The sequence below is a fragment of the Cyprinus carpio genome, chromosome B5 (genome assembly GCF_018340385.1).
Source record: "Cyprinus carpio isolate SPL01 chromosome B5, ASM1834038v1, whole genome shotgun sequence".
Taxonomy (NCBI): domain Eukaryota; kingdom Metazoa; phylum Chordata; class Actinopteri; order Cypriniformes; family Cyprinidae; genus Cyprinus; species Cyprinus carpio.
Window position 1 is genome coordinate 17,666,071 of NC_056601.1, and position 25,306 is coordinate 17,691,376.

The 25,306-nt window shown below is 36.9% G+C and overlaps 1 protein-coding gene across 1 annotated transcript in view; it reads right to left on the reverse strand.

Moving 5' to 3' along the window:
* kiaa0825 (KIAA0825 ortholog) overlaps positions 1-25,306 on the reverse strand; it is a 118,423-nt gene that overhangs the window by 53,495 nt on the left and 39,622 nt on the right. The window contains 10 exon segments of the mRNA XM_042724637.1: positions 10,245-10,339; positions 11,591-11,758; positions 12,465-12,621; positions 15,058-15,106; positions 15,109-15,465; positions 15,598-15,816; positions 17,094-17,273; positions 20,566-20,705; positions 23,891-24,016; positions 24,136-24,318. Of these exon segments, the coding sequence (XP_042580571.1) occupies positions 10,245-10,339; positions 11,591-11,758; positions 12,465-12,621; positions 15,058-15,106; positions 15,109-15,465; positions 15,598-15,816; positions 17,094-17,273; positions 20,566-20,705; positions 23,891-24,016; positions 24,136-24,318 (1,674 nt within the window).

Below are 25,306 nucleotides of genomic sequence, written 5' to 3' on the forward strand. Positions count from 1 at the left end.
CAGGCAGCCCACTCTCTGATTAGATCTGCTCCCCTTCCAGAGAGCGCCCAAGTTCAAAAAAGACAAGAGATGAATGAGAGGATGGCAGAGAGAGATAGAGAAGAAGAGATCGAGGGAATGACAAGAAGCATCATTCATCTCTAAATGGCCTTTCATAACATTGTCACTGGGTATCATACAAATTGCAACAAACAGTCACACTGCTATGGTTGCCAGTAGATGAGACATACAGTATAGAATAAAGGGTGAAGATGCCTCTGAGAAATAACTACATTTGAGAAATCTTCTCCCAGCCAATCTGGACATCGATTTAGAGATGTCAAGATCAGTCAACCTGGCTTAACTGGATGCATCAAGTATTGCAGTCATGACAAAGCAGCGATACAAATAGACAAGACATATATTGTCAGAGGAGGAAATAATCCCAGCCAATCTGGGCATTGATTCAAAGACGTCATCAAGAGAGAGTTCAAATCTAGTTGAACTGTTTTCACACACGGTTCGATTGTTGGTCCAAAGCCCAAGTTCAATTGTCCTGCTGGTTTTAACATAAAACTTAAAAATGCACATAATGTCACTTTTTCTGTGGACTGGCAGAGATGTGAAGAATGAGAACTACTCTATGAACACAACCGATTTAATTACAAACTGCTAAAAGAAACGTATAGTATAATTGGGATTAAGAGGATGCAACATTGCAACATTATTTGTCATCAATAGCGCAAGTTAGAAGCATGGAGTGCTACCAGACCAAGTGCTAAAAAGAAAGAAAGAAAGAAACGAAAGAAAAAAAGAAAGACAAAAGAAGAAAGAGAAGAAAGGAAAAGAAACAAGTACTAGAAAGAAAGAAAGAAAGAAAGAAAGAAAGAAAGAAAGAAAGAAAGAAAGAAAGAAAGAAAGAAAGAAAGAAAGAAAGAAAGAAAGAAAGATTATTCCAGAGACTGCAGCTTCTGAAGAGGAATTCAGTGTGTATTTCTTTTTTGACTTCTTTTCTTAGTGTTCTGTCAAAAACAACTTGAGCTAACATAGCAGCCTGTCACATCAAGACAACTCTCAGCAGAGCACTGAGGAGAATACTCTAACCCTGTTTCATACATTTAACCATCACAATATTACACTTTAAAAATGTAGACAAGATAGAAAATATGCTTTTGTGCGTTCCTAAACAACTACAAGTCATGTTACATTATTATCATTAAATATACTACTGGTCAAAAGTTTGGTGTTTCTACTTTTTTTTAATAATACATTTTAATTGCAATATTATAATTTAAAATGTTTTATTTTTAAATATATTTTAAAATGTAATTTATCTGTGATGGCCATAACTCAAGTATTCAGTGTCACATGATCCTTCAGAAGTCATTCTAATATGCCAATTTGGTGTTCATGAAACATTTCTTATCGATGTTAAAAACAGTTGAGCTGCCTAATGTTTTATGTATATATATATATATATATATATATATATATATATATATATATATATATATATATATAAATAAAAAAAACACATTTTCTATTAATATATATATATATATATATATATATATATATATATATATATATATATAGTATATATATATATATATATATATATATATATATATATATATATATATATATATATATATTAATAGAAAATGTGTTTATTTATTTTTTTGTAACATTATAGACATCTTCACTTTCACTTTAGATCAATTCACAACATCTTATCATATCAGACAAAACAACTTTTACGTATCAAACATATTTTACCATCATGTTCTCTTGAGATTGACTTATGCCATTTCGATTATAGTCAGGTCTCACATGATTAAATAAAATGATTACTTTTTTCTTCAAGTTGTAAAAATAGTTTTGGTTTCCACAACACCACAAACAGTACATGAGGGTTAAATCTATTCTGCAGAATCATGCAAATTTCCCCCAGATTCAGTGCAAAAACTGCAAAATCTGCAAAAGCCTGTAGATCCGGGCCTGGCTTTTGGGTTACCTGTGCACACACTTATTAATTAGTGTGTGGTACTCAACCAGAGAGGTTGCAGAAGGGCAGATGTGGTGACAGACCTTCTCCTCATCAACCATGTCTAAGCAACCTTCATCCTTCCTTCTGTCCTTCTTACCCACCTCTGAGGGGCAGAGTTTGAAAGTGGCCGCTGAATGCCAATGAAAGACCCAGGTGCCCTCGGCTTTCAGGGAGCTTGCTGACCATCTGCCCAGGGGCCAGAGTGGCACAATGGCCCCTATATCAGTCAGGGCTCAGGGCTCCGGGGGATCTGTAGCACCTCTGCGGAGCACCAGGATCACCATCTCATTGACAGGATGACAGTCCTCAGTTCCTCTAAAGGTACTCTGAGACAGTGGCATTCAGGCCATGTAAAGTCAGCAGAGAGGGAAGGTCACGTCTGATCAGGGCTCCTATGACAGAACTGTAGACATCGTATAGAGGTATGATTCATTAGGCCAAGACACTAGACTCATCAGAAGAATGAAACAAGTGAACAATGGCAGGTGTAAAAACCTAACACACACTCTCAGACCACAGAGGCAGCCGAAACTAACTTTATACAACTTTTAGCAAATACTTTTAGCCAATAGCGACTTAAAGAGTTCACCCTAGATGAAAATTATGTCATTACTTACTCCTGTCATTGCAAACATGTATGACTTTCTTTCTTCTGTGGAACATAAAATAAATTTAAAATAATGCTGAATATAGACTTGCATTGCATGACAAAAAAGGTTTTACAGTTCCGAAACAACATAAAGTTAGTAAATGATGACATAATTTACATTTTTTAGGTGGACTATCCCTTTAAATGTTGGTCATAATTTCAGCAACTTTCATAATGCTTTGACCCTTTGGTTTCTTTCAGAAGCAATCTGAAGTGAGAAATTTTAATTTTTAGCTGAAATATTCCTGTGAGTCAACTTCATTTGATTAACTACGACAAACCTATTTTATCTATTATTGTGAAGTCTGAATGCACAAATGCTAACTAATGACCTATTAATCAATTAAAAAATGATGTCCCTAAAACAGGCAGTTCATTGTATGAAAAGCCAAAAATATATATGAGAATAATTGTGATTGAGTGATGGAAGATCATTTAATAAATATCTAACAGATGACACATTTCAAACTATTCAAAACAACGAACAATGAAGGTTCCCCTTTGGTCGTATTGCTTAAAAAAAAAAAAAAAAAAAACTGACACAGTTAGCATTTAAAAGTGTCTGTGAACAGACAAAAGACTGGCAAAAGCCTGGTTATGAACTTATGAAATATAAGCTAAACGTAATGCTACCGCATTGTACTTTCACAATGTACTGTAAGATAATAAAAGTAACAGCATATTCAAGTAAAATTATGCTTGAAATACACATCTTATACAACTATAACAAGTCAGCTACTGTATATTAAATTCAGGCATTACAAATCAGCATTCAGTGCACTCCAAATGAATTACTGTTATAGGCCACTAATATTATCACTCTTATTTGTAAGGAGCTATGATTGCCTCTACTGAACCACACTCTCCTTCACCATCCGTTCCAGCTAAAGCTCTCCATCTCCATTTCCTTGTCAGAGCGTTTCACCACTACCCAGATTAATGCTGACAGGCAGGAATCTTTCTAATTATCTGTCCCTGGCCTGGATGCAAATGGCTGGGTTCTGGTGGCAGTGTGATGAGACTGCCAGTGCAGTGACACCGGGCCCCCAGCGTGGAAGCCTGTCACTGGCCCTTTTCCATCCAGGGACCACACAGTTTATATATTTTATTATTATTTTCCTCCTCTCAGGCTGGCAGGGTGGCTTTGTCAATCACAATGTGGAGATGGTGGTGGGTGTCTGATTAAAGCTCTGCACTGGCTATGATTGAGCTGGTTGTGACGGATGTAGATTAGGATCATAGATTATGGAAGATAATGGTACTTCACTGAGAGAGAGGACTGGAAGTGAGAGAACGGACTGAATTAAGTTAAAGAGTGTCCCGCAATCAAGGATGCTGTGAAGGAATATTGATGGGCCAAAAGCAGACGCCCTGCAAAGCTGGAATAACAGATTATAAATAGTTGTGTGTGTTTTTTTTAATGAGAAAAGAAAAGAAAAGAAAAGAAAAGAAAAGAAAAGAAAAGAAAAGAAAAGAAAAGAAAAGAAAAGAAAAGAAAAACTGTAGTTTAGATAGGAGCTAATTAGCTAATCTGCTCAGCAAGTTTATTTCCTCCAAACTGAACCAAAAAAAGCAAAGCAAAACAATACATTTACTTCCTCCAAATCAAATAAAAATTGGTAGTCTACATTCTAGCTAATTAGCTATCAGCTTGGCAAGATTATTTCCAACCAAAACAAAAAACAAAACAGAAAACAGAAAACAGAAAACAGAAAACAGAAAACAGAAAACAGAAAACAGAAAACAAAACAAAACAAAACAAAACAAAACAAAACAAAACAAAACAAAACAAAACAAAACAAAACAAAAAAAACATTTACTTCCTCCAAATCAAACCAAATAAAAATTGGTAGTTTACATTCTAGCAAATTAGCTACCAGCTTCGCAAGTTTATTTCAAAACAAAACAAAACAAAAAAAATTGCTTCCTCCAAATCAAACCAAACTAAAATTGGTAGTTTACATTCAAGCTAATTTGCTATCAGCTTGGCGAGTTTATTTCCAACCAAACCAAACCAAACCAAACCAAAACAAAACAAAACAAAACAAAACAAGAACAAAAACAAAACAAAACAAAACAAAACAAAACAAAACAAAACAAAACAAAACAACAAACACTTACAGCATGAATTTAATCATGTAGGGCATCTGAGAAAAAAAGATTCAGATTGCGAATGGCATACAATATTAACTTCAGCAGTAAACTGGGGCTCTAACTGATCATTACTAGAGGTGGGAGACAGGGAGGAAGGAAATAATAAATGGATGGAAAAGGATTTTTAGAGGAAAGGAATGAGGAATGAGCCGGGTCGGGTGGAAATGGTGGCCTAGCTGCTTGACAGTTGACTCTGTTGGATGTGACTTTCACAGTCTGCTGGCAGTTTGTGTGGAAGCCATCACATCTGTGACTCGGAGTTTGATTAATGAGCCTTTCAGCTCGTCTCTGCCATGTGAGGTGGGGCCACGGCCTTCTCCCAGGCTTCAGTGATTCACCCACCGACACACACACACATACATGCACACACACACATGCAAAGTACAAACTCAGACACCAGGAGCTCTACGCCTGCCTCATGCTAAACAAAACCTCATTGTGTTTGCTAATTTCCAACACTAGCCACCAAAACAAAGACAAAATGATGGAGAGACACAATGATGATTTCCCACAGTCAGTCAGACAGAGAACATGATGGAGAGGCCTTGTTTGTGAAACTTAAATACTTATACTTAATAATATATAATCTATATACTCTACATATATAAACACCTATAATAATGTCACTACAGTGATGGGTTGACAAAGAAAGTGCTTTCCAGTAACACGCTGAAAATATTCGATTTCTCGGCCATGACAGATTCCCTCACCCAAAAAAAGCAACAATAACAAACTCATAACACAAAGGTGGCGATAACAATTACTTCCCCGCACATTGCGATGCTGCCTCTAGCCGAGTCGCTGCGCGTCTGTGGAAAAAGCCCTAGCATTCTGACACATTTGTTTGTATTTTATACCCTGGGAAAGAAAGCTAACCATATGGCCATCATTGGGAACAGATGGCTTTTGCCCAATGTGAACGGCGGTGCCTATCACCGCAATTCAAAGCACTCCACTTCCCGCATCAACTGCCATCTCTCTCAACAGATACTTCTCCACTCACTATTGTTCCGGATGATAGAGGCATGACAGCGCGAGGCTGTAAAAGTTGACCTAGCCAATGTACTACACAGTCAAAATTCATGTCTTTCAATGCAACACACAATAGCACAGAAGAGAACATAGAAGACATAGTTTAGCATTGTTTGTGATGGGGCGAATAGTTTTAGCCTTAAATGAGAGCATTACAATTGTTCAGAAGGTGCTTGTTAAGTGTGTCCTGTAGTATTTAGCAACTCTGAAAGCTGGTGATTTTTACAGACCCATCCATCCATCTTACAATGCGGAAACTAGAACAGTGTCAAACTAAAGCACAATATATTAAAAGAAAATCCATTAGAGAAAATTGTTTAACCTTAGATTTCCACTTCTCACTTTATACTCAAACTTGCTGTGGCACTTGAAAAAACGAAGTACACTACCATTCAAAAAAAAAAAAGAGATGATTTTATAATAATAATTTAATTTTTAATGTTTCTTGAGCACCAAATCAACATATTAGAATGAATTCTGAAGAATCATGTGACATTAAAGACTGTAGTCCTTTCCACCAGGAATAAACTGCATTTTATTATGTATTAAAATAGAAAACAGTTATTTTAAATTGTAATAACATTTTACAAAACTACAGTTTGGCTGTATTTTTGATCAAATAAATTTAGCTTTGGTTAACATAAGAGAGATCTTTCAAAAGCATTAAAAAAAGATTGTGCAGAGACAGATTAAAAGATACACTAACTGTACATCATCTTACAGTACATTACAGAACACACACTACAGAAAGCTACAAAATAGAAAGCCACATATATATCCCATATCTGGAATATGGCATATGTATACTATACAGTAATGTAAGGTTTATTCAACAAAGAAGGCAAATCTGAATGTGAATCGGTGAACCTCTGTGTTAGTTTAAAGCCTTTCTGTCACCAAGCACCACAACTCTGGCACAAAAAAAAAGTTTGTGTGGGTCATGTCTAGAAGTTTGCTGTCGCTGTCTCTCATGGTGTCAGGTGCTAGTCTGAGGAAGAACAGGAACATTAATCAGTCACTTTCTGCTGAAAATCTCCATTTGAGAATGATTTATGACACTGCTGGCACAGACAGCCAAATGACAGGTGACAATAAAGGACACCCACACCTGTGTAAATCCTCTCCCTCTCTCTCACACACTCTGAGAGAAAGAATCGGGGGGAAAGGAGTTGAGACCACATTATGGTGCACGTCTCATTCATATGTAACCAGATGAATGTACTCCTCATAGAGCCACAGAAATATGTTCAAATAATGTTTACTTGAATGTTCAAATCATGTTTAAATAGATATTCACTCAAAAATGAAAATTCTGCCAGTATGCATGCCACTCAAAATTATTTATTTAGTTTATTTAAGTTCAAGCTCTAAATACATAGATAAAGAGAGAGCAATAAGCAATAAACAAATAATTTGAAATACAAATAAATAATAAAAATACTCCATATGCACTATATTCCACCGCATATGATTAATTGAGGAAAATGTAAGTCATTAATCACTGATGTTGAATTCAAAAGCCACAGTCAGGGGATAAAGTGTCTTAGTAATGACATAAATTCCTGTTTGTTCATCAAAGTCATATGATTTCAAAAGTTTCACAGATAGAGCATAGACATATTTTCAACTTGTAGATCTGTGCCACATAATATTTTTATGGAAACCATGAAACTTTTTTTTTTTCAGGATTATTTGATGGAAGTTCAAAAGAACAGCATTTGGGTTTATAATAACAAGATCAGGAGTAAATGGCAAAATGTATTTTTTGGACAAACTATTTTTCTCATAACCTATAACCTCACACCATTAAAACAACTACTGAAAAAGTAGGAGAGTTGGAGAGATTAAAATGTTAAGACCTCAGAGCCCTCACCCTATTGAATAGATCGCATAGTTTCTGCATATAGAAGACCTACATACATCCTCAGTCTCCAGAGAGCATCTCTAGTGTCTAACATTCAGTACATGACCTATTACTGATTTTTTCCCCATACATTAGACCTTGCGTTCCAACTATTTTCTCTCTCCCTCGCTCTCATTTTTACCATATTTTTTTCTTTTTTAATTCACCTCTTGTCTGAACAGGTTTTCCACCAATTTACTCATTCATGGTCATTCATAGATAATCTACACGTTATCGCACAAACAAACAGCTATCTGAATAAGGACATGAAAGACTTCACTTGTTTTTATATGAAGCTAATTCTAATTAGAGACCTACCCTTACCTATGTCAACTGGACCTAAAAATAGATTAAGTGGCATGTAACTTGATGACTAATAAAGGTGTATGGACCCCATTTGCACAAACAAAGTCTACTGTACAACTCTCTAAGTTTCCAAAGCACCTTCTAGCTTCACCTTCTGTCCTTCACCCCTCTTCTGAACCTCTGCTCGGCCTCGGGGGCAGGTGCTCCATCATTGAGATACTGAACATAGAAAGATGCTCTCAAAGGTTCCACCCCACTGTGATGGAAACACTAACATCTGGATGCTCTCCAAGTTGGACTGGGCAGGTGATTTGCCAGCTACGCAGAAATAGGTCCATGTTCTACTGACCTGCTGCACTTCCATGTAGAAACTACACAATCTGGACCATGGGTAGGCACTGATTCCCAGATGAGACAAATCCTTATCAAAAGTTCTCCAATTAAATCTTATTACCTTTTTTATTCATACAAAAATATTTGGTAACAGCTTTTTGACACTAGATTTTAAGCAGTGTCAGAAACAATCCTGCAGTATGCATGCTATAATTTACTTAAAAACTAAACTAAACTTAAAAAATGGATTATTATTCTATAATTAGTATGACTATTTGCAGTAATTATGCTTAATATATAATTTTTATGACCTGCATGAAATAATTGTGCTTTTAAAAATAAACTTGTCGTATTACAGAACAATTCACTGAAAAAAATGTATATATATAAATATACTGTTTACTTTATTTAAACCATTAATTTTGATTTAACATCATTGTATCAGGTTTCTCACTCAAACATGACTGCATCACGTTAAACTGACCTGAAATTGTTACTTTTTGGTTTAACTAAGTGTTTTGAACGAACATGTTTCAATCGAGTAGCTCAAAATAAGTTTTACACTTCCTATCTTGCTTTGCACAAGGCTGGATATAGGGAGAGAAAATTTTGAAATAAAGAGAGAAAATAGTGTTCTATCATGTTAGCATTTTAAAATACTTTCTGTTATGTTGGTTTTTTTGAAGTATGGAGCGTTTGTATGGGTTGAGAAAAGCAACTCCAATGGGAGTGCTAGGGATGTACATAGTACCGTCCTTAAACTGCCAACATCATATGTGTAAAGAAAAGTTATATTTTACTTGCTAATATGTTATTATAACACATTGACTGAACTTGCATGGACAGTGGTTCCACATGAGGGAAACATGTTATCTCCACTCAGATATTTCTTGTATAATGAACTAAGACAAACTGAACCACTGTCCATAATTGAATCATGTTCAGCCAAAGATTTCATTTTTTAGTGTATTTATTTATTTATTTATTTATTTATTTATAGCATACTGGAAAAAAGCTAAATGTCATTAAAACAGTGAAAATCTTAAAAGAAATGTTGACCAGGCATAGGACATAAATATAGATATACTCTTCCACTCTTTCCTGAAAAAGAAACCAACTACAGTTATTGTTTAACAATTGATATTTCATCTGTTGACTAAAATCTTGTTTTACTCAACATTTTAGAAAGAATCAGTGATTGAAACTGATTTTCTTTTGTCAAGCTGTCAAACTAACACTGAACACAAATTGATCAAACTCTGGCTTTGGTTTGAGATACTTGTATCACACTTAAACTAAAGCTCAATCACACAAGATCCCTCAGTAACCTCAAAATTATTTTCTGACACAGTTTGACACATGTCAGACTATGATTTCCACTCAGTTCTAAAAACGCAGCCACTTCATTTTCACCGCACAGTGAGCTCAGATACGCTTTCCCTTTTTTTTTTTTTTTACACTATGATGGAGCTGTGCTTCTTTAGCAAGCTCTCAGTGGAAAAGCACTTTCTTCACCAAACTTTGAGAAAAAGGGATGCTGCATGCTGGGAATTAAAATCTTGAAGGAAACCAAGAACTCACAAAGAGATGGCAACATCTATACGTAAAAATTCACAAACACCGGTCGGATGAGGCATATGCAGCCAAACCATAAAGCCATTAGAACCTGACACACACAGACAAGCGTGAACATTTAAATGGTCACAGGATCCCTCTATCCTCTCCACATATTCTCATTCATTACGGAGGTACACGGTGGGACATGACAGGCAGCACTTCAACAGTATGTAAGCGAAAGGAGGGGGCGACTGTGTGCGAACGAGAGCAGCAGCCATTACCTGTTAGAGAGCAGCGTTGTGAAGGTCACCTGACTCATGCTCTGATAGGCTGGCAGCAGTTGGGCCCAATCCCACTCCCTCTCACCCATAGCAGCCTGTTGATAAATGAGCAGTGAGTATTGTTCGTTATTAATCAGAGTTAATATGATCAGTAAATTACTGCTCCAGCTGGGCTGGACTAACCAAGGAGGAGGGGGTCCCGAACAAGGCCGCTCCAACGCGATCTATCTATCATGTCTGCACAAGAAGGTTTTTATTCCAATAAGACAGGAATTAATTTATAAATCCATTTGGGGAGGGATGTACCATCATTTATAAAAAGATAAATCAATTTTGCAAGAGGAGTCGTTATTCTTCTCGCCGTTGTTCGTGGCGAGCCGCCCAAGGTTTCCCTCACCCACGAGTGGACCATCCCTTTGTTAGGGAGCCAAATGAAATCCGATTGCTTTGATAGCCAGAACGTCACTCTTAACTTGAAGCTGAGTTTTTTTTTTTTTTTTTTATTGACAAAAGGACAGAAGCGTGCCAACCCCTCCTATTCTCCAACTGGCTGATTGATGGATCGGCATTCCTTTTTTCTGCCTCCATTTGATTTGACAAACAGTGCAGCCACCTGAAGGCGAGGAGCCTTTTTAATCATCCCCTTAATAAGGTGTTTTATGCAAAGCAATGCGAGCGCGAGCGATAAGGAGAAAACAAAAGGGATTAAGAGCACGGCAGCTAGCGCCTAATGACGGGAAAAGAACTTGCATTTTAACCGACGCAAAACTCTGAGCCAAATAAGATAATGAAAGGAAAAGTTCCCCTTGAAAAAGAAGGTTGCAGACTTTCCGGCTTCAAAGGCGTAGCAAAAAGTCTCCTGACATGAGCAGAGAAAACTTTATCATACCTTTAAGAGAAAGCCAAAAAAGGACCATGGCTCTTGTAATTAAACCTTCAACCTACACCATCTTCAACACGCAAGGGATGCTTTTTTTCCACCCTTTGTTCAAAGCCACATCACACTTGAAGAGTTCACCTTTCAAGTGTTTTCAAATTCTCTGCTCTTTTGCTTAACCTTTTTTAATGTTTTGCTTTGTGTCTTCCCTTCACACTAAAATATAGCTTAGGGACAGAGCGACCTATGGAGAATTGTTGAGTTCATCCTAGAGAAGCAGTTTAAAGTCTCTCAGTCTCTCTCTTATATTCACCTTGCCTGGTGGCCTTGACGGAAAGTTACACTCGCTCGAAAGAAGTAGTTCACAGCATTAACGAACTGCTTTAAATGAAAGTTATGTGAACGACAAGTATTTGGGAGCACTCGTGGCACTCCAGGTTGAAGGCTGAGAAAATAACAAAGAACTAACCTGATCGTAATTGTTATGGCCGATAGAATTGCACTCTGTGAGGGGGTTGAACTGGGTTTTACACTGGTTTTGGCTGCTCGCTTCAGAGGAGAATATGACAGGTCCCAATGGGGAATCCGGAAGTGCATGCGTCTCTGCATGTGGCGTTAAGACGAACCTCAGTAAACCCTACACACAAAAAACACAACACATGGCAAATAAACATCCATTCCAGTGTAGAAAATTGAACAGGAACCTGGACACGTCTTATTATTAGACTGCATTAAGCAAAACTAAAACACTATTAAAGTGGTCAAATTAATAGTGAGTCTCTACAGACTTCTTAAACACACCATTGGACAAATGAGTACATTTCAACAATTATTACAAACCCAATTTTGGACATAATGGCCATTTCTTTTCTCTCTATTCCCCAAGTAATTGGCCGACAATGGTAGAAATTAATCAGTCTATCTAGGAATAGGATTTGAAAACAGGACATTGGAAGAGGACAAAGATATGTATAGATATGACACAAAGAATTGTCCTCAAGATTAGACTTAAGCGAGAGTTGCACTAATTTCCCAAGATGTGTTCTTATTGTTAAGTAGAGCAAGGGGCAAAAAAGTGTAGTGTAAGTGTGGAGAAAGACTTTGACTAATTTGTGAACCGTTCCCTTGAATTTTTAGTAACGCTGTTGTTTAAGATGTTGTTATTTCCCAGTCGCTTTTTCAATCAGGTCAAGGCTGTTACGAGAGGCCTCGCAGCAGCGTCTGGATGCAGTTGTGTCTCCGTGCAGCAGCTCTGCACAGGCGTTCCCCTCAGCTTCAGGTCACACTGTCTGCCTCAGGCTAACAGCCACCTAATTGCTTGGTGAAAAACAGCAATTCGCTACCTCATTGAGCTGGATGCTGTGATGGATTTGCCGGAGGTACTGGCTGCCACCTGCTCTATGGCACAGCTCCAGCAGCAACTGCCTTATTTTATGCTCAGTCAGTTCCGCGGGCCCACCTCTATCCTGCGCCGGGCCGCTTTCCACACGCTCAAACACACTAATGGAGTAACACATAAAAGAGAGGGGGGTTAACACGAAATAAATGCTAAATAGTTTCAATTTAAATACTTCTAAAGGCAGTTTTGCATGCTAACTGTGAGTTCCCAGTTCATTTTATTGGGCGGTTTTAATTAATACATATAGTAAATAGCTTTTAAATTGGTAAAATACTACTACTACGAATGAAAATAATAAAAATACTCTTTTATTAAGATATTAAGCACAATTATTTGACTCTATAGAAAGGCATCATTTTTGTGTATGTTAAGGTTTATTCAACTACTACTACTCTGGTGGTGGGTAGAATAAAGATACCATGCCACTCAAATAATATTTCACAAAATATATAGCTACCTTAATATTTTATGCTGACTGCTAGCAACAAAAAGCATGCAAGATTAAGAATGAATGAATGAATATTTTATTTCTTCACGGATGGCTTTAGCAAATTAAAGGTGCTTTTATTCACAACCCAACAACTGACATTTACTGTAGCTTTTGTGACCTTTGGGGATGTGATCAAATATCAAAATAACAGTAGCTGTTGCCAATTTTGTCAACATTGAGCTGAAGCAGGAATCGTTGTGTTTGCGCTTACACGTTTCGCACAAAAATTTGCACGTTCACAAAATGCCTGCATGTTGCCAGTTGTGACAAAACAGTTTAGTCGCATGATTTGCTCCTTCAAAAATGAAGAAAGAAAAAAAAACGTAGTAAAAAGAGTGAGAGGAAGGACAGATCAACAGTTAGAGACATAGTGCCTCTCGCCGTAACCTCAAGGTCCCCTCAACGCACTCATTTCCGTGCCCTTCCTCTCTATCCAGCATGCCTCGTCACCCTCAACACACTTCCCATCTAATACCCCGCCCCCCCACTGTCATTGTTTCCCCCATTCCTTCTTCCTTCCTTTTTTTATTTTTCAATCACAAAGTGACAAGGAAAGTGTCGCCTGTCAGGCAAGCCTTTAGCTTCAATGACACAGAGAAAAGCGGCGAGGCCCTGGGCAGCCCAGCCGGTGAGCGGGGTGTCAGCACCTGTGCCTGTATCCTTTCCTGTCCATCAGTGTGCAGGTGAAGCAAATGATTGGATCCAGTCAGCAGCTTGATTAATGAGAGGCCCGTCGGATCCGGGACAAGCTATCAATCACGTCATTAGGACCAATGTGCCCCGAAAGAAGCAGAACACCCCCTCCGCCCACGGAATCCACTGCATTCATCTTCATCTGTGCATGCATGCCGTCAAAGCCTGCCAGGGTCACCGTGATGGAGAACAATCATCTTCTCCTCTACAAATTACTTTGCAAAGACAAGAGATGAGGGAGGTGTGTGTGTGCATGCATTTGTGTGTGTGTTGACAAGCCGGAGTGGGGGGGGGGTGTTTTTCAGAGAACCCGCTTTCCGCCGACACACTGTACGTTGATTGTTTACACCGGAGGCAGTGCCTGAAAGTGAAGGTTATTTTAATGAATAGTAATGGTTCCACTGACTGTCTAAGACAGGCGATACATAATCACTCTTCCTTTTTGCTATCTCCTTTTTTTTTGCCCTTACTCTTTTTTTGTTTTTCCCGTCACTGGGAGCAGCGTTTCTCGGAACACTAAAAGTTTTTTTTTTTTTCAGCTCTGTTATGATGCTAAATCATTTTCAATAAGGGTAATTAACTCTGGGGTTTTGTTTTGGACATGACTTAGACTATACGGTAAGAGTTGTTTTTTGGCAGCAATGAAAAATAGCATTAAGTATAGGTCACTTTTCAAAAGTGCTCAAAAATCAATCGTTTGAAGAAATTATTAGTACAGAATCATTATTTAAGGCAGGGGTTTTTAAACTCAGGTTTAGAGAAAAGTTCAGAAAAAAAGCAATGTAAAAAAAAAAAAAAAAAAAAAACAATCACAGGTTTCTACATAAAAGAAAGTATAGCCAACTTTATAATATCCATGGAATATGGCATTAAAAAAAATGAATTAAGGGCCACATTATATGCTCATCGTTATCAGTAAGCCTCATATTATACTGCTAAGATGATTTAATATTGCTAAGATGGTACATGATTCAAGGATTGCCACACTTTCTTCAGTGGTTCAAGTCAGATTTCTGCACTCAAATCCTATGGGTGACATCAAACCATTTTGATGCACACATATCAAAAGGCTTGAAACGACTAGCTACAGGCTAGGTGGGAAAAAGAACACACACACAAAACAACACATAATTATTTTGCCAAAAGATAAAGGGTGAAGTTAATTTCAAAATATGAATGAACTGCAAAACTGTCTTTACAAAGTCTTTAAATGACATCAAAATATCAATTAGCAGACAATGTAGACATTAATAGATTAGTTAAATGATTAAACGCTTCAAAATGTATTTGCTATTATGGGCTTAAATTGGGATAAATTGGGAAATATTCCATCAGGCATCTTTCGAAATCTCACCTATCACAGCAAAGCTTTCGTGCCTTCTGCAGCTGCATGATGGTCCATTGGGCCTCTTCTCTTCCAGGCCCTGGAGCACCTTATGGACCAGAGGCTTGGGAACGCCCTTCTGCTGGCCCAGACTGACCTGCAGACATTCCGATAGCAGACTCAGCCTATCCTTGGCCCCTCTCTCCAGGGGCTGTCTAGACAAGAGCTCCAGGGTGTCCCCATTTTCTAGATCATGACAGAGCCTGACCAATATGACCCAGAGGAGCAGGCTGGTAGACCTCAGCTGTCTGGCATGCTGGGAAAGCCTCTTCTCTGCCACAGTGAACAGGAAGCGTACAGGCAGTGGAAGGGAGGCTATGATTGACGGAAGGTTGGTGAAAATGAAAGAGATGGCTTGGATAGCTAGATTCATGTTGTCTGATAAGAAGAGAGAGAAACAATGATGGTTGGCTAGACTGCACAGTTTCCAACAGATGTTTTATGCAGTTAAAAAATGGTCCAAATCTTTTATAAATAAATTAATATTACTGTTAATAAAACTTTACTTACTCTTGCTGGTTTCATTAAACTTGTGATCTTGTGGAATGTAGTTCCACTCTTTTGGAATTTTGCTAAGGACATTTTCCGGTAGGTGTTGTCCAACCATGGGTCCAGACTGGTCTTTATATGCCTGCATCATGCCGATCAGGTGGATCAAAAGTTTGGTAGTGGATTCACAAACAATGGACCTGATGTATTTAAACAAGGCCGGCTCCTCTTTACTGGAGTCTGGAAGAAAGAGAATAGTCTAAATATGGGAATTTAATAATTAAATCAAACTTATTTTGTAAATTCATTAGATACTGTGTAAAACTCTTTATGATTATTTCATATCTGGTCACAGGACATTACCTCAAAGAAGAAGAGAGACAGAACTCATCATTTCTTCATCTAGCTGCAATTTTTCTTTCCCAACAATAGTGTATTTATTTATTTAAGCTAATAGATTTCAGTTCAACTTTTTGTTCTATCACTGTTACATTAAAACTTATCAAATCTACATTATTTCTGCAACAATTTAAATCACTTTTATGTATAGATTGTAGCGTTTTACTCTTGTCCCAGACACAGATATGAACCAAGGAGTCACATAAACATAAACCATTTTTTGTAATAATGATTTATAAAAATTTTCTCATTGCGTTATCAAGTCATGGAAATGACATAAGTTCCAGTTAAACAAGGGAAAGCAAAATGGCTAAATATTCCTGTGATGCATATATATTTCCATTTGTGGACATTGTTAGCAAACAACGAAATAAAATAATGCATTTTAAAAGTGTGTTTTAAGGAAGTTACATTCCTAAACATCCACAGTGCCAAAAAGTACCAGTAGAACAAACAAATAAACAATTCTAATACCGCTCATTTTCCTGACCAGCCCAATTAGCTCTGCTAAATGGCACAATCAAGGTGCTAAGCAAGCTTTATAAGATTATCTTTAGGGAAGAATGGACATGGTCAATTAAGCCGAAAACACAACACCTTACATCAGAATAACAGCATACAATGCACACCCTCCTGCTCCCTCCTCTGTCATTTGTCTAATTTGTGCAACTGTAATTACCTCTCTCACATGTAATAAAACACAAAAACATGAGAGCTTCAGCTTGGAATTAAACCCCCTGAATCAAAGCCGAATCAAAAGGTGTCAGGTCATAATTGCAGTTTCTATGTCAGTATGCAAAATCAATACGGCAACCATTATCACAATGAAAAATGTTCATGCTGTGGCTTTTACAGAGATGGAAAAGGAGAAGGCAGAAATGTAAATAAATAAGCAATCAAACAGACAGCTGAAGGTTTAATTATGGCTTTGATATGATGATGGGCTTCCAGCTGGTCAGATCTGATATTGAGGCAATTAGGGGACACAGTAGGGGCACATGGTGATAGCGGTTTCCAACTGGACTGTAACTAAATGGCCACATCTGACTAAAACTGTGTCCTTTTGAAGTCTAAACAAATGTAGAGCAGAGTATGGAAAAATTCTTGCATGGTTGCACCTGCTAAGTTGTAAAAGTGCTCCCAAAGGTATCTCTGGTCCAGGTAGCCCTCTAGCACCCGAGTTAAAGCCCTGGGGAGGGAGTTGAGGGAGGACAGGATGGAAAAAACAGCTTCCAAAAACTGTGCAGCTGCTGTGTGAGCATCAGGGGCCACCTCTGTTCCTCTGTCCACACAGAGACCTGAAAGTACATCATCATGGTTATTTTAAGTGAACCTTTTCATAGTACCAGAACTAACTGTGGAACTACCCACTTTTGGGCGTTTTTTTAGTACCGGACTGCCTTTTTCGAGAACTAAATACGCTCCTACTCCGGAGCAGGGTCTAACCAGCACAACTGGTACTATCCTTGACGTAAGTAAACACTGATTGGCCAGACGCATTCGAAAACACCCTCACACGCCATTATTTAAAACGCTGTGTAACATACTGTAAACATTGTGTCAACTTATTTTGCAAGTATGACAAACAGTGATAAATATACGGACGCTGAAGTGTAGGCACTTGTAGCAAATGTAACACTGCCAGTCGTCATTGGAGACTCTTAGTTCTCCTTTCCGTTATTTCAATCTCTTTACATATACGTCGACGTCCATTATTGTGAAACCCACGAGACACAAGAAGAACACAGCTCCGATCACAGCGTCCTCCATCCTCCTGTTGTTAATGTTGTTCTTCTTGGTTTTCGTTGTTGAACGCCGCGCACAAATGACATCGCTGTCGACCGGCTTATAAAGTACATATCTAAACAAAACAAACAAAGTAAAAACAAAAGTTTGAGATTATTACATAAATCAATACATTGTGAAAGGTCCATTTTGAACAGAAAAGCCGACTGACTCTCTGGACAAACACATGAAAGATGTGACCACAACAACAAGATGTGACTGAATGCCCTTGTCCAAATGTTGTCAGGCCTGTGGGGTTGTAGAGAATGCAGGATGGTTGTGCCTTTGGTTCAGCCCGTCAGTCTCGCTTCTTAGAGATGACAGGCGTTTGAATAAGCGATTGAATGCAACGCAGCATTCAATGAGTGTCTTTGATAGAAAGCAGCCTGCTGTTTGCACTTTTTTGACAAATGTTGGACCGTTTTGAAATGACAGGCCTAAATTACCTGTCGTAGTAGAGCGTGCGGTTAGCTAACACTGCTTTGCTTAACAGGGATCCTGAAATCTGCTGCTGCTGAAGTACTGATGGGAATCTAGTCTGCTTTCTTTTGGGTACATCTGTGAGGACACTGGTATAGATGCCATTTCACTTACTTTGTGAGATTGTTTGGTGTCTTGTTCTGTATTTCACTGTAATTATCAAATCACTAAAGACACGTTTACATAAGAGCTGTTTAAGTTTTTTCAATCCAAGAATTTGATTGTGAAAAATAGATTCTATATGACAGGTGGATGGAAAAGGAAAGTTTTGAAGCCTTTTTTTTTTTATTAATTAATGTGCAGTTTTAATTGTTCACATAGCAAATCATTTATTTTTACCAATAGTGTAATAATATTTTCCATTCTACACCATTGCCATAGGGGTTGTGTAAAACCATACATTTTCAGTGTATTCAGTTTACCTTTTTTTTTTCTTAAATGAAATCACACAAAAATCACTCTCAATACTCAAAAAAAAAAAAAAAAAAAACGCCTTACATTCTCTAAGAAATATTAAGACATTAATATTTTTTGGTTACAATTCATATTAATGTATAAGGGAGAGTTCATTTTTAACAAGTACAAATAAATTCAATTTGTAGTAAGAACAATTAAAAAAGAACAAATGTTACATTAATTCTCATAATGAATATAACGAGATCACAAAAGCTTTGTGTGCCTAGTAATAATTCTATCTAAAACAATGACATAATTGTTATAGGAATATTAACTTTTAAATAGCCTTGCCAATACTTAAATGCTATTTAAAACAGTTTAATGTAAAATTGATTCATTTCATGGGAATGCAGGTTCCAGGACGGTTTATCATGTCACAAATTCATTATTTGATTCCCTGTTTCCAATACATTAGACGGCATCAAATAACTACAATCATTTGCAACAAAACAGTGGACTTACATAAATAGCCACAAGGGGCAGTAAAGGGCCAGACAGGTTAATGACCTGCCTCTTTGCAATCATCCATTTAGGAGCCACCGGATGAACCGTGATAAATGAACTGCTGGTGTTCCTCAAGGGAAGGGATTCCACAAGCCAATTCTATCCTCTGCTAACAAACCTTTGCAACCTTGACGTGTTGCCAACAAACACACCTGTTGATTTTCTACCAGGCCTCACAGATGAGTTTCCACTGGAGGCCCTTAATTGGAACAAGACATCGCTATCATTTCCTCAAAGAATTCCACCAACAAGCTCCTATTTAGAGCACAGCTTAGCGCTAAACGCTCCCAAACTGTGCTGAGAGACAGCGACTCGAGCGAGGAACTTTAAAAGAGCTTTCTCTAAACGGCAGACAACCAAGCCACCACGTTTCTTCTTAATTAGCCAGGCTGCGGCCAGGCAGTGTTGATTTACGGCGACGTGATTCCCACACCAGAGCTCTCAGCCGAGCTTGGTTATTAATGAGCTCCGCCATAATGTGAATTAATGTGCAAGCACAAAACAGCCTTTAAAGGTTAGACTTTTCAGAGTGGAAGGAAGAAAGAGGAAAATCTTTAAAGGTCATTCACTTTGCTCTCACATGAGTGTTTATTACTGAGCTCTATTGATTCAGAAATGATGAGGAGGGTGATGAGTGCGATGATGAGTGAGTAAAACGACATTCTCACAACAGTCCGGATGAATCTCTGATGCGCCTGAGGATGAAAGACGCAAATCCAGGTGGATCTGTCTTACTTCGCAAAATCAGAAGTATCAAATGTGTCTGATTGGGATGAGCCTCTCAAGACCTCAGCTAGCATTTACTTGTTAGCAAATTCAACAGTGTAATTTCAAATTTTAGACTAGCAATTAGTCGTTTCTATGGAGTATTTTGCGAGAATGAAAGAACTCGGCGTGGTTCCTCTGCGCAGGTGTTGGGGGACTCGAGCGATGTTGTCGTCTTGTGATCAGTTCACAAGTGCACACAACACCCTAGTGAACATAAGAGGAGACGTGCAAAAAGAAGACCCATTAAAAACAGGTGCAGGCTATTAAAAGCAGCAAGGTCACTGGGCCATCCTTACAGCTAATCAGCCTTTCCACCAATAAATTGTGCTAAATTCATTTGTGGAAACCATTTTCTTGTATTTTCTCATTGCAGGCCTCTCTTCTGTTCTGTAACTGACATCAGACTCAAACACATGTGGAGATGAAGCAACATTCTGGAAGCCAACTAAACTATATATATATATTTTTGGATATTACGTCAACTTTCAGCATTAGAGCAATAGCAAAAAAAAAAAAAAAAAAAAAAGACATCATCTGGAATCTTTGGAAACATGCATGTACAGTCCAAGAAGTGTGTCAGGGCTTTAAGAGTCTTACATGAGTATGAGATGATGATCTGTAGCAGGAAGCAGTCTTTGTGAAGGATGGTTTGCAGAAGTACAGCTGGATTATAACAGGGTTCAGACACCAGTAGCTCAAACAGACATAAAGAAGATCCCTCACAAGCTGGAAAATCCCTGAAAAACAAAACACAGAAATAAATAAAATAAGGTCATGTCAATGTTCAATTGTTCAAAATTAGTCTGACTTTTTTTCAAAGAACCATCTTGTGTTCACCTAGGCTGCATTTATTCGATCGAAAAAATTATTACAATTTAAAATGAAAATAAAAAAATAAATCAGTATAAAAAAACTCTAGAAATCCAAATTGATTGATTTTTGGTAAAAGCAGAGAGACTGAGTGGAGTAATGAATTTTAAATATTATATTATATATAATATATAGTAAAGTGTGGTCACATTATTGAATTTTTGATGAAATTTTGTGGCCAAAAAAAAGCAGTTCTTTGTCCATCATCAATGGAAGCAATATATGAAATACAGCTCATACAGAGGTCACAAACAAGCAGTTTTCTGTTGGTCATCACGACAAATATGGTGACCAACAAAAATATAGGTAAACCCAGAAGAAATCCATCTAAGGATAAATACTTCTCCTGCATGTGAATTTCCTAATTTTGTGGATTACTATTGTATAAATGGATTCTGTCAGCGGCAACGTTCAGAACAACAGCAAATGTAGTCGCACCTTAATCAGCCAACATAATAAATGTGTTATGAAACATGGTATAAATAAATCTAACAAAAAAGTCAATAGTTCATACAATTAGCAATATGCAGATTCTTCTAAAAAGTGTCAGATAAGCATGCCTCATGAAAAAAATAATATAATATATTTTCATTTCCATTGCCCACTGACATCTCAATGGACTGTCATGCAAAAAAAATAAAAAATTAAATAAATAAAAAAAAGAAACGCACTAATTATTATTATTTGTTTCTGAGCTTGGGTGAAGAGCAAATGTGAAACTCATAAAGACAGGCAGGGTGAGTTCTGCTACATAACAGGGAAACATTAGGCTTTGGTTAAGCAACAGCTTTGTCATGTCAAAGGCCCAGTAATCCACCCGATATCCCACTTTAACGGTCCTGATAAATCTGTAAGCTACACCACGAGGTCAGGTTTCACTGTATCTTGATCTTACAAAAAAAGTCTCCTTCCTGTGCATAATGCTCCCTGATTTATTGATATTTCTTGTCTGTTTTATTACTTTTTTATTTAATAATCCAAACTGTCAGTTGGTTGGAGTGTTTGAGTGAGGAGAAGAGTTTGATTTTGGTGTCTGGCCTCTTAGCTCTGGTGGGGCCCTCACCGCGAGACCCTCAGGGAGTCTTGAACACAGCGAGGCTAAATAAATAAATAAAAATGGAGCAGGCAATAAAAATGCACTCATTTAAATCCCCACGACTTCATGGAAGCGGAGCCGGTGGGGCTGACGAGCGGTGATTTGTGTAAGCGGGACATGCGATGATATCCCGCTGGAGTGGGAGTCTGGAGCTGTGCTGGGGGGCTTGAGGAGGGTGATGTGAGATGTGCCTGACATTCTGCCTGGCTTCACAGTCCTCCTACAGGCTCAGTTTCAGCCTTTCACACCTGGACTGAAGACCTGCAGTGCATGTCAGCATAAACAGCATGACTAACTTTGGCATCTGCATCTGGCCTGCATTAGGGCCGTGAGTCTGGGGGTCTGGTGGCTGCAGTAATGCATTAACTGTGTTTGTGTGCATCTAACACATGAACAAAAACTGAAAGGCAACGCTAGCCTCATTTGGGTGAGCTGCAACAACTCTCTATATTGTGTGAGTTATGTGTTTTTCTTGTTTTAAAACTTGGTAATAAAGGTACGGAGCAATCTGGTGATGTTTTTTTGTGTCTTACACAGACTTGTTAATGTGCTACAAGTATTTTTCTTATAATGTTACATTATTATGTAAACAGATTAGAACACTTTTTGAAGGTGAAATTACATTTTATATAAAAAAAAAGTAATAGTAGTATTGTTTTTTGTATTCTTCTTGATATTATTACTATTTATTAAATTTGTCTACTGTGGAACATAAAACAAAAACTCTCACAAAAGTACACAAATTAACTAAAATGTCAATTTCTGTGAATTTGTCAATTTCAATTAAATGTATTTTTCCTGTACTTTTAAAAGTATAAAAAAATAAAAAAAATAAAAAAAATGCTTTGTGCTATAATTTATTTAATTTGAGGTTTATTAATTGCATACAATTTAGACAACTAAAGTTATCTAAGACCCTTTATTAATTTATTAACGTAATTGGATAATTATTCAGAAATGACTGTGATACCTATTATCTTAAAGTTTCAAAAAAAAAACAAATGTGTCCACCTCAGTAGTTGTTATATTTAAATATATTTTATTTAAATCATCATTATCTGAAAAGTTCACTTAGAAATTACAGAAGAACCACACAGTATGTTCATATGCAATATTGTCAGTGAAATTTTGTTTTGAAAAAAAAATAAAAATAATAATAATAATACTTTCTTTTAGAAAAGATGACTAAAACATATTAAAAGTGAAATTAAGGACTTTTACCTTATTACAAAAATGTATAGAAAGATAGATACAAACATTTATAATAAGAAATATTTGAGCAACAAATCAGCACATTAGAATGATTTCTGAAAGATCATGTGACACTGAAGACTGGAGTGATGACTGCTGAAAATTCAGATTTACCATCAAAAAAATAAACTGTTATTATATCATATTAATATTTAATAATAATATTACTCTTTTTGCTGCATTTTTGAAACATAGACATATTTAAACTTTTTCTTTTTTTTTATTAAATGTTATCGACCCCAAATTTTAAATAGTAGTATAATTCATATTATAAGACATCTCTGGGGGAAAATGGCTTTGATGAGTTAATCATTCTATCTGACTATGGGCTGAACACTTTTATTTGTTGCTTAGTCAAGTCACCTTTATTTATATAGTGCTTTTAACAATACAGATTGTGTTAAAGCAGCTTTACAGTATTAAATAGGTAAATAGTGTGTAGTAATGCAAAAGGACAACACTAAAGACTGTGATGTCAATGTCCAGCTCAGTTAAGTGCTCCTGTAGCTCAAGCGGTAGAGCATTGCCTTAACAAGCACAGGGTTGGGGGTTCGATTCCCCGGGAACACATGATAGGTAAAAATTGATAGCCTGAATGCACTGTAAGTCGCTTTGGATAAAAGCGTCTGCTAATGCATAAATTTAATTTAATTTCATTTCATTTAAGTTCAAATAGTATATATGCAATCTTAGTGCCATCAGTACCTCAGCAGCTCCTCTGTGAGCAGTTTTGGGTTGATAACACTCAGCCACTTTGTTTCATGACTGTTCACTCCCTCTGGAAATTTTGGAGTTCTGCTGCCTCCTCCACCACAGCCTTCTTGAAAAACCCTAGACAATAAAAATAAATATATAAATATATAGAGAGAGGGGAACACATTTTGATCAATGTACTAATCTTTCCTCTTTAAGTCACAATAATCCAACAAGTTTGTTCTGACTCATGTTACCTGTGCAGCTCTGCTAGAGGTGATGTAAGGACGATCAGTACGGTCAGTAGCTGGTTACACAGGCTGTGTATGGACCACGTCCAAGATCCACGGGCTGCATCAGGCCTTAGCAACTCCTCCACAGAGTCACACGCACTCCACATCAGATGCTCCACACTCAGCAGAATAGCTGTAATATCAATCCTGGAGGAGGCAATGAGACACCACATATTAGGAATAACTCAGCTGCACTGTCACACTGTGGCCTAACCAACATTTTCTAGCAAGAAGTTTCTGTTTAATATGTGCTTTTTGATAGAGCAACACTATATTGGCATATTTGCTTGTTGATCATTTATTTTTGGATATTAATAGGAAGATTTCATTGGCCGTGCCAAACACAGTGGCGATTGTCTAAATAATGCTGAAACATACTGTATACTAACCCATAACATTATCCTCAATATAGAGCTGGCCACACATTCTGATAGACAGCATTACTGTTTTGTTTTTTTTGTTTTTTTTTTTATAATAAATTTTATGAATCATAAATGTTATAATAATATATTAATTCAGCACCTTTTATCTAAAATCACCCTCTAAAAACGGCATTTTTCAGGACTAGCTAATGCACATGCAGGTAAATAAACAAGTGATGCCTCTGCCAAACAGGCAATGGACTCTTTTCATTAAAAAGCAACGTCGATTCTGACAACCTCCTTATTAAGCATTATGACTTTTCTCTTATTCATTATTTTAATTAATAGGCCATTTATGCTTCATACTGTCAATGAAACAGGCCCAATAAATACTGCTGTCATGGGTTTTGACAATATGTAAAACTCAATCCAATATAGTGGAAATTTAAGTTATTTTTAAATTTAATTTAATATTGGCTAAAGATTTAGTGTTTATTAAATTATTTGTGTTTTTAAACATTAATTTTATTTGAGTGCTCTATGACGGAAAGATGGTAAATGTGATATACAATACCATTCAAAATTTGGGGGTTGGTAAGACCATTGGTAATTTTTTTTGAAAGTATCTTATGCCCACAAAAGGTTTTTTTAATATATATATATAAATATATATATATATATATATATATATATATATATAATATATATATATATATATATATATATATATATATATATTATATAAAACAATTCTAAACAATATTGTGAAATAA